Source organism: Delphinapterus leucas, chromosome X (assembly GCF_059928025.1).
Source record: "Delphinapterus leucas isolate spDelLeu-1000000601 "Yukka" chromosome X, BTC_Dleu_Yukka2, whole genome shotgun sequence".
NCBI classification, from domain to species: Eukaryota; Metazoa; Chordata; class Mammalia; order Artiodactyla; family Monodontidae; genus Delphinapterus; species Delphinapterus leucas.
Window position 1 is genome coordinate 113,209,227 of NC_143150.1, and position 10,369 is coordinate 113,219,595.

General features: G+C 48.8%; 2 protein-coding genes across 2 annotated transcripts in view; one reads left to right on the forward strand and one right to left on the reverse strand.

Moving 5' to 3' along the window:
• Nucleotides 1-9,171, forward strand: part of LOC111167506 (uncharacterized) — a 247,214-nt gene extending 238,043 nt beyond the window's left edge. The window contains exon 8 of the mRNA XM_089904681.1: nt 2,493-9,171. The gene's annotated coding sequence lies outside the window, so the exon portion shown is untranslated. The remainder of the gene's footprint in view (nt 1-2,492) is intronic.
• The window catches only part of PTCHD1 (patched domain containing 1), a 54,924-nt gene extending 45,557 nt beyond the window's left edge, over nt 1-9,367 (reverse strand). The window contains exon 1 of the mRNA XM_022560442.3: nt 8,944-9,367. Coding sequence (XP_022416150.2) covers nt 8,944-9,294 — 351 coding nt within the window. The 5' untranslated portion in view covers nt 9,295-9,367. The remainder of the gene's footprint in view (nt 1-8,943) is intronic.
• Nucleotides 9,368-10,369: the final 1,002 nt, after the last annotated feature.

Consider the following 10,369-nt stretch of genomic DNA (forward strand, 5'->3'; position numbering starts at 1 on the left):
ACTTGCCTACATGCTATACCAAAACCAGAATAAAAACGAGACAGCAGTGCAAAACTCAAAAAATTAAGGTCCTGAGTATTACGAAGATTTTTTTTTTTGAGCACTTGTGCTAGTTGTATAGCAGAGATACGGTTTTTACTGAGACAATTGGAAGGAATTGACAAAGCCATGGTATTTGACAAATTCGTGGAGCCCATGGAAGAATGAGCAAAGGAATCTCCCCTTTAATGCTGAGAAATGAACAGTTCTGGTGTTTCCGTTAAACTCACCAGAGATACACTGATTTTGTACCAGCATCGTTTTTTAAGTTCGCCTCTTAGAACAAGTCTTTGTTACCCTGGGCTCCCTCTTGAGAAATTCAAAGCTGAATGACATCAGAATGGTGATCTCTTGAACACTGATGCTACAACTGGGAAAACCACTCGTCCTTGATTTAAAAAAAATGTGTTTCATGTTTACATTTGAGTATGGGTTGGGCCAATGTTTTGAGACTTTACTTCATGTACATAAGGACACGTGTAGTGGAGAGGTGACTTTGACGGTACTTGCTGGGAACTGCAGAGGGCTCTGCCCTCCCAAATGGGAATGGACCACTGGAGATTGAGGTCAATTTACACCTTTCCAAACTACTTGAACCAAAAGAGGTGGTCAGGCGTTTGGTTTTGGTTTTTCTTTATGAGTTTCTCCCCATATAAAGTAAGTATCAACAGATCCTAAGGCAGAATGGATGCTTATTGCTTATCAAGTTTGAAACCAAAATTCATCAAGGATGAGAGGTGAAGACACATCTAAAGAAATCACATGGTCATGCTCCCCGGCAAAATTATATTCAAGCAAGATAAATGAACAGGGAAGGCAGAGCGTGTTTTCCATCCTACAAGCCATCAACCAGCAACAATTTATTAAGCACCTGCTGTACATTCCACATTATACTAGTTTCTAGGAGAGATGTGGGAGTATAAGACATTGGTCTTGCCCTTGAAGAGCTTTATGATCTTAAGAGAAAGCATCACATGACAATACAGCAAATTATAGAATAGTATCTAGTTAAGCATTAAAGAATGTGGGTACAACTGCAAGCCAGATAGATTTAAGGGAGGGAGGGAGCCATGAATTTGGGAAGGCCTCACAAAGTAGGACACATGTGAGTTTGATCTCATAGTAAGCAGCGAGTGCATTTCTAGCGGGGGAGAGCAACACAGGTAGATGTGTGAAGATGGGGGCTGTGAAAGGGGGGCCTGCAGACTCCTCTTGTATTCCTGAAGGGAAGAGGGGCTGGACACAGGCCACTCAAATGTGAGGGCTTGATATAAAACCACAAATCCGGGTGGCGTCCAGGTCCAGCTTGGAATCATCTTTACCACCATCCAGTGGCCAAAATGAAAATGGCAGTTACTTATCAAATTCAAGAATAATTGAACAGCTATGCTGGGTCATTCTTGCCTGGGTCATGGCCATCTTGCTGAGTGAAGGGATGAACATCCCTTAGCAATGTGGGCCCTAAACTCCTAGAGGTATGTCTCTAGATGGGTGTGAGACCCTTAGTGCAGATGCTCTCAGGGTTCCACCTGTATTCTCTCCACTCACACTCACCTCTACATGTCAAGGCCGCTCACCGTGAGCACCTGCAGCTCTTTGCCTGTGGCTTTTATAAAACAACAACAGAAAACAATTCTGGGGCTTCCCTGGTGGCGCAGTGGTTGAGAGTCCGCCTGCCGATGCAGGGGACGCGGGTTCGTGCCCCGGTCCGGGAGGATCCCACATGCCGCGGAGCGGCTGGGCCCGTGAGCCATGGCCGCTGAGCCTGCGCGTCCGGAGCCTGTGCTCCGCAACGGGAGAGGCCACAACGGTGAGAGGCCCGCGTACCGGAAAACAACAACAACAACAACAAAACAACAAAAACAATTCTGATTATGGGAACACATACAGCATCTGGAATTGCTAGAGATTTATTTACTGTGCCGGGCTGCAGCCGGATCAACTAATGATGGCTGGAGGCTTGGGAGAAGATTATCCAGGTCCTTCACCCACAGTTGGGATAACTTGGATGGAGGTTATCCAGTGTCTCCCAGAGTTCCCCAGTGAGACTGAGCCCTGGGTGCCCACAGTGGACACTGGCTTGAGAACACTGCCTTGGCTGGCTTCCTGCCACTCCCTATTTCCTGTCCTCACTTCCTTACCGATGTTTTTGGATATCACGCCCCAAGGTAACTGCCTGCACTCAAGTCCTCATCTCGACTCTGGACTTGAAGCCCACAAGTGAAACCTAAAGTAGAAGACCTAACAATGGGGGTCTTTCAAAACACCAGAAACAATATTCTCAAGAGGATTTCCTGGAGAGCAAGAAGATAAATATAACTTCCCTGTCCCCTCACTGCCTTCTTTCGTTCAAAATATGACTTCGGAAGTTGAAGGCGCGACATATTATTCAGGGCTTCCCACATGAAATAACAACTGGTGTTGATTTTCCTTTTTGTTTTTGTCTTTTAAAGGTTAGAGATTACTCACCTCCCCTGCTGGTCATTAAATCAGTCTGGCAGAATACCTCGGAAGTTCTGTGGCCTTCCGGGCATGCGGCAGCAGTACAGGCAGTGCGGCAGACAGGCCTGCTTGCTGTGATGTGCTACCAAGCAGGTGACTTCAAAGGTCTGCTTCAAGCCTATCTCAGGTATCACTTGGGGCTCATACTGAGCCCCAAAGTCAGGTACCAGATGGCATATACCACAAAGTCAGAGCTGATCAGATCCCCTAGCTCCTGCGCCAAGGGATGCTGCAACCTCTCAGGTAGGAAACAGGTAACTTCTTTTAGCTTACTTCTCCTTCTCTTAGTTATTACAAGAAGTCACCGGTTAAATGCTCAGCTGTTGGATGAGGTTTGTAAGTCTGGTGAATCCTGAGAGGTTCAGTCTTTGTGTTCGTTAAAAAAAAAAAAAAAATCATCCATCTCTAACTCTAATACGGCATCTGTCAAGATACTCTGAGTCATTAAAAAGGTGGGCTTCCTCTCACACTACAGCTTTATATTTAAATTTCAGTTTAAATTAGAAGTTTACCCAAAGTTTTTTCCCAATGCTTATCTACATGGGAAAGTCAAAGATTGCTCCCCAAATCTAAATGAGACAAACAGAGTGGGCATTGGAGGATACTAGTCACACAAATGACATGTGCTTAGAAGTCAGACAACCCTAGAATGATATTGAACTTGGATTATTCGGATGCACCTCCCATGAAATGCAAGGAGAATGAAACGAGATCTCACCCTCTCCTTACTTTGCTCCTAGTGTAAAAATAAAGTGCAAAAGGCAACTGGCTGGTCCAGCAGATGCACGAATGCTGCCCTTTCAGGCCTGGCCTCAATCTTTTCTAAGAGTACATGCCACCTGGATAACTCATCGAAGTGACAGGACTGCCCAAGGCATCATAGCACCTGTCACCAGACAAAGCACCCTGAGATGCGAAGAGCACATTCCGGTGTCTGCGGAGATGACCTTTAAGGTGCCTTCCAAACCCAAGGGTCTTTGATCCCCTGTCCTTTGGATGCAAGCTCTTCGTTTGTCATTTTATGTTCAGAAAGGCAAAGCAGCTGGACTAGGCAACAGAGCACGGCCTCCTGTCTCCTCGGCAGGTCACTGTTCACAGTGGGGTCTTACATACTGTCAGGAGAAGCCCGGCCTGGTGGGTGGCTGCTACAGACTGAGGGTCAGGCCTGCCAGCAGTGGGCACTCTGACAAGTCCCAAGGCCAGCAGCAATTCAGCAGCTTTATCATTCAAGCAGTTAGACCGTATTCAGTTTCCTGGGTTCCTCTACATTGGGATTTAGACCATAAAGGACAGAGCTCTGGGAGAGCAAGATAAGTGCATCTTGGGGAAGGTTACATTGGAAAATCTGGTCTTTGGCCAATTGCCCAAGCGAGCATCTCCTCACAGGTTGTAGTATTTGTCCCCAGTCAAACTTCTATAAGATTTTTGGATGTGAACTTCTCTTTGGCATTTTTTCATTTTACATAATCAATGCAGATGAAAAAATCCTAGCAGAACAAAAGGAAATACACACATGAACCCTTTCAGGCAGTATTTGGGCCCAGATAATTCTTTGCTGGATGGGGCTGTCCTGCACACAGAGGATGTTTAAGAGCATCCATGACCTCCACCCACTAGATGCCAGTAGCAACTCACCCCTGGTTGTGATGAGCTAAAATGTCTCCAACCATTGCTGAATGTCCCCTGCAGGGCACAGTCGCCCCTGATTGAGAACCACTGCCTTAGAGATTACTTAACAGCATAAACTTCCTGAAATTGCTCCGGTAAGGGGGTTTTGGAATATAATATAGGAACTTCTTTATGTAAAGGACCAAAGAGTAAATATTTTAGGCTTTGAGAGTCTCAGACCATCTCTGTCTCATATTCTTCCTTGTTTTTGTTTTGTTTTGTTACAATCTTTAAAAACTGTAAAAACTCCTACGCTCAAAAATAGGCTGGAATTTGCCGATCCTTAGACTGCAGAGAAGGACGTAATGGCGATTCCCATAATGACTGAAAGTGCTGAGACGGTATTTGGGAAAAATGGGATCTTGATCCAACTATCAGGTCTTTGTGACCCGGAGCTAGCTGTTGTGCTGCCCTTCGTGGAAAGCTTGAATTAAATAATTCCAAGTTAAATTCTATCAATCTCATTTTGCAACTAAATTCTCCTTAATATAATTAAACATGAAAAGTTTAAATAAAGTAGAAACTGAATATTTGAACAAAATGAGATCCCCCAGTAAAAGGAAGAATGTCTGCATAGTGAGTATGTGTCCTTCCCTTGGTTTGGAATAAAACAGCCTATGAGGTCCCCCCGAAAAAGAGGACGTTATGCAAAGGAGACGCCCCTATGCAATTGCAAAACTGAAAAGTGTTTTGATATGACTACAGAGGTGATCTTGGAAAAAGAGAAAGGGAGAACGGTATCTTGGATAAAGAGAAGCCTTAGAATCTGCCTATAAAGTTGTACACATAAAAATGTCATTTTGAAAATACATTTCAGAGTAGTTTCTGTGGAATTTTCTTTGCCCATCACGTAAATGTCTGAGCAAACTAGGGCACGTCCCTTGGACAGATATTTACTGAAGGCCTACTATGTGCCAGGGACTGTGTGAGTGAGGCACTGGAGTTGAATTCACCTGGACCTGGCCAGTGAACAGCACTGAGACAGGAAATCGCTGCATTCAATCATCCAGAGGTTTTTTTCCGGTAAAATAGTCTATCCTTCTGTCTTTGTATATTGCTAATTACAAGTATCTTATGCTTTACTTTGGGCATGTAGAGTTTGTGTAAGTGGATTTCCATTGACATTAGGCAGCATCAGTCGAGAGAATGTCCTTATGATCCAACTGCCACTGTTAGAACAACGGTATACGGTGGGGATGAGACTTTGGTTGAATATACCTCATTTGGATACCAAAAATGTACATTTAAAATCATTCAAGTAGTTTATCATATGGGAGGCAGTAAATGATAGTGAAAAGAGCACTGGGCGGGGAGTCAAAGCCCTGGGTCACAGTCCTGGCTCTGTCCTTGTCTTTTTTTCCATAGATAATTCGGTTAATTTCTAAGGCGCAGTTTTCTCATCGGTAAAATGGAATCACACCATTTCTCCTGCCTACCCTTAGGTGTTTGATGTATTTAAACATACTATGTGCTTATAACTTATAAGCTGTTATAAAGGTGATATCATTATTATAAGGAATGGGCTAAATTGGTTCTTTACACAGATGGAACAAATCAAGTATTGACTCGGTCACAGCCAGATCAGTTATCAACTAAGACCTGCTTACACTTCACTTTAGGTGATCAGGAAGAAACATATCCATAAAAGCTCAGGAGGCACTACTCTGAAATTCGCTCTGAGATGAACATCATGGATTTTTGTTAAAATATAGTAATGAGTTAAATTTAATATTCTAGTGAAATGAAGACTTTTGAAGATCAACATGTATTTAAAGGGGTTCAGAAATTAATGGTTGATCCTTTGCCAGTACCATCAGGTCCCACCTACTTTCACCCAAAATTACATCTTTGCCCTGTAGGCTTCAGAGGAAACCATTGCTAGGGAGAGTCACCTGTCTCATAGTTTGTGGTCAGATTCTAACGCTGCAGAGGTCAGAGTATGGCAGTCATGTCGCTTGCATGAATTTGAGAAAGCTCCTCCAAAGCAGATCAGCTGGGGTTGTCAAAGGTGGATTATTTTTTTCTGTGATACTCTCAATTATGTTTTTGAAAAAAACAACCTGGATTTTCATCTTTTGTCATCATCCCTTCCCAGTCTATTTTTGATCAGAAAGTAGCTGGACTAATATTGCAAGAAGGATCGCCTTCATTGAGTAGGTACAACCCCAGGGCACCAGGAGTGAGTGACACAGCCCTGCAAGTTAACTTCCTTCACTTTTGTCGTGGGGCACGAGAAAGCCTCAAACCCTGGTTATGCTTTGTCCACTTTACTTCCAGTGCGCTGTTATAAAACAGGCAGGGGCTGGCTGGTGTTGTGTACAATGTTAACTGTCAGTGCTACCCTTGATGCCAACAACAAAGTATCAGAATAACACCAGTAAGGGCAGAAACAGTGACTCTTTCACTCCTAACATCTTGTGTAAAGGACAAATCTTTCATGTCTCTAATAGAAAAAAAGAGGAAAAAAGTAAGTGCTTGTTCCCACACTTTACAGTACCATGGCTACCGAGGGTCCATTTTTCTGTCCCCCAGCTCCATACCTACCAAATATAGGCGTTGGATATAAGAAGAAAAAGATGGATATATAAAATTGAAGGCAGTTCCCTCAGTTTCATGAGTCTGGGTTTTCATAAGCTCTGTGAATTCATTTTCACCAGAGACCCATCAGCTACAAGTGAGTTCTGACCACTATGCCACTTGGTTTTGATCTTCCCCAGAAACCTAGAACACGAAAAAACATCCCATTTCTTAAAACAATTCACTCACAAGATCGCCGTCCTTTAAAGTTGCCCTTTAGATATGAAGGCAAAGCCAGCCTCCCTGGCTCGCCAGTCCCAACTTTCTCTTCTAATACGGTTTTCTGTCCTGAACAGATCAAAATCAAATAGGAGAGAAACAGTCCAGTTGAAAAGACATCTGATGTGCCTGTTGATGTCTCATTAACCTTGAGAGTGAACAGAACTGGTGACTGCCCGTCAGAGTGGCGTGACGGTTAGCAGGGAAAAGAACCCCCAAAAAACCAGCCAGTGGAAACATCACCTCAAAAAACAAAAAACAAAAAAAGAGAAACATCACTTAGTAGATCATCTGTCAAAAGATGGGGCAGCTTTCTAAATGTCAGGACTGGCTAAATTATAGTTTCCTTAAGCCTATGATGAAACTACTACATGTTTTCTTGGGAAAGCATTTGGAGCAGTATTTATCTGTGTGTCAAAATACGGTAACTAAAGTATCGGGGGAATAAAAACCCACTTCGATGTTGGAAGCATAATCATGAAGAAAGAAACAACTCGGGATTAATGTTACTAAGGTTCTGTGGTGAGTATGTGTGATGATGTGTGTGCCATTAAAAATACCACGAGCCACCCAATGTGGGAAGGTCCTAATTCCACTGAGTCTCTAGTCAGATTCCCCTCATTACTAATTGCTGATTGATAACATGTCAACAAATACAGGGGGGAAAATTCGCTTGTCTCTAGGGGGTTACCTGTAGAGTAAAAGAGAAGGAAAGAGTCCCCCAGGTTCACTGGCTGACTCCCGGTGGGATAAGTAGACTAGAAATCTAACCAGCCTCCAATCCTGGATCTGGACCAGGGACCCACACAAAACCAGCACCTTCCATCCCTCCGCCCCAGGGCTCCAGCTGGGACTGGCTCCTGTCTGCCCTCCCGAGAGGAGTATCTTAAGTAAACAAGACCCAGAATCCCCACCAGGGCTTGGATGGAACATTCTCACCTATTTCTGCTTTTCTCTCCCAAGGTCTCCACTTTTCCAACTCTAGTCCTCACTCCTCTGCTTTTCTTAGGAACTTCCTGAAAGTTATCACCATTAACCTCACTTTTTACATCAAATTCCCACCTCAGGCTGACAGCACACCCTGTTTCTTTGAGTGTCACCCTGTAACCAGCTGCTCGGTTTCCTGTGCTCTTCTCAGGGCCACACAGCCTGGCTTCTGTCCTCACCCTTCTGGCTCTGCCCCTCACCCTCACGCCCAAACACACCCAAATGAAAGTGCATCAGTCGAATCCCTCATTTCCCAAAGAACTTTTTGCATTTCAAAGGAGAGGAGCTACTGTGAAAGATGAAACAACTGCGAATTACAAACGTTCTCTCTCACCCTAGAAGTCAGAGATGGCTACCTCGCCCGCGGAAGAGGGCAGCAGGGCAGCCCCTGTCCTCTCTCCAGGACCACACTTCTTTCTGGTGGATGGGAGGCATTTTCTTTACCATCCCGCTCACAGCCCCTCCGAGCAGCCTTTTCCAAAACACTCCGGGGTCAGAGGAAGGGAGAAGAAATGAGGACACGGGAGAGGGGTCTCTGAATCCCCCCAAGATGGTATTTTGTTTTCAAGTAGCAGGACTTTCTAGAATGTCTTCTCTAGTTCGGTTCCTTCTGGCCCAGTTACCCCAAAGCCTCCCCGCCCCCAAGACCACTGCAACCAAAACAAGCGCACCGACCACAGCACCGTAGCCGCCGCCGCCCCAACTGTTGCAGCGGCTGCCGGCGTGGCGGCGACGGCGGCCAGGGCAGGGCCGGGCCCGGACCCGGACGCTCCCCGCCCGGGAGACTGGGAGGCTCCGGGCGGCCTTCGAGGGGCGCGCGGTGCAGCAGAGCCCCTGCGGCAGTCGCCTGGGATGGGAGAGGAGGCGCTCTCAGCCCGGACCCCCGCGCTCAGCCAGCCCAACCGCGGCAGCGGCGCCTGCAGAGGCTGCCCGTGCCCGCCCCCCTCTCACCTTTAAGATCAGGTCGGTGTGATGCTGGTCCAGCATGTTGGCTTTCTGGAAGGAGGTGACGATGACCCGGCCGTAGCGCCCAGGGGTCTGCAGGTCCGAGTAGAGCCGGTGCTTGGAGCGGTTGACCGGGAAGAGGCTGTTGACGAGGTTGCGCTCGATCTTGGCGAGGCTGTGCTGGGGCGCCAGCAGGTGCTCCACGCTCTCCTCGACCTGGTAGCGGCTGAAGCTGGCGCCGAGCAGGATGGAGATGAGCACCGGCGCCGAGGCGAAGAAGACAGGGTGACTGGCAATGAAGTGGCCGAGCCGGGAGAAACACGTCCTCAAGCCCCTGTGCAGAACCTGCCGCAGCATCCTAGAGCAGAGCGGGCGCGGGAGGAGGGCGAGGCGCACGCTCGGCGCGGGCTCGGGCGGCGGCGGCGGCGGCGGCGGCGGTGGTGGCGCCCGCGGCGGCGGCGACGGCGGCGGCGGCGGCGGAGGCGAGACCCGGTGCTCTCCCGGAGCCGCGGCACCACCATCGGGGAGTCCCGCGCCGCGCTTCGGGAGGGTCCCCTCGGGCCGGAGACACGCCCTCCTGCCCGCGGCCGCGCCGGCCCTGAGAGCCCCCCAGCTTGGCGGCCTCCGCGCCGCCCCCACCCCGCCCTACCCCGTGCGCCCTCCCCACCCCCCGCCGACTCCCCGCCAGAGGGGCTCGGAGCGGCGGGGCAGCGTCCCGGCTCAGCGCCGGAGGTGCCCGGGGCAGCCCCCGCGGCGCGTCATGACCCCACTCACCCGACCCCCGAGGCCAACGACGGGGTGGCGCGGGGAGTGGCGGCGGCGCTATCGCGGGGAGCTTCTGCGCGCCAGCCTAGGAGCACGAGGACGGAGAATTCCAGGCTACACCCAGTCCCTCCCCTCCCCGCACTCCCCTCCCCCGGCCCGGCCCGCCGCGCACGCCCTCCCCTCCCCTGTCCTCCTCCGGGGAGACCCAGAGATGAATAAAGAAATGGCCCCGATTTTCCAAACAAAAAGTAAAGAGTTTTCCCGGGGGGCGTCGGGCGGACCCGCTCAGAGCCGAATCCCCCCAGAGGCGGAAAGGAAGAGGCTGAAGACTGCGTGCGCCCAGGCTCTCTCGCCAGGCTCAGGTGGTGGCGCGCACTGGCTGGTGCGGAGAGGGGGTGGGGAGCGAAGACGCTCGAACGTGGAAATCACGCCTCCTCTCAAGTAAGAGCCATTTAAAATATCCCCAACATTGCAGCTTCCGCGGGACCACAGAGTCCGGTTGTGCGTCTGGGGCACGTCCGCTCCAAAGGCGCCTCTGGAGATTCTTCTCGCTCTCAATTAGGGGCACTCCAGAGTGGGTTGGACAGTTCTGCTGCGCGCCCCTCAACCTCCCCACACCGTCCCCCGGTAATAAAAGTGCTGATAATGATGGTCAGTCGGTGGAGCC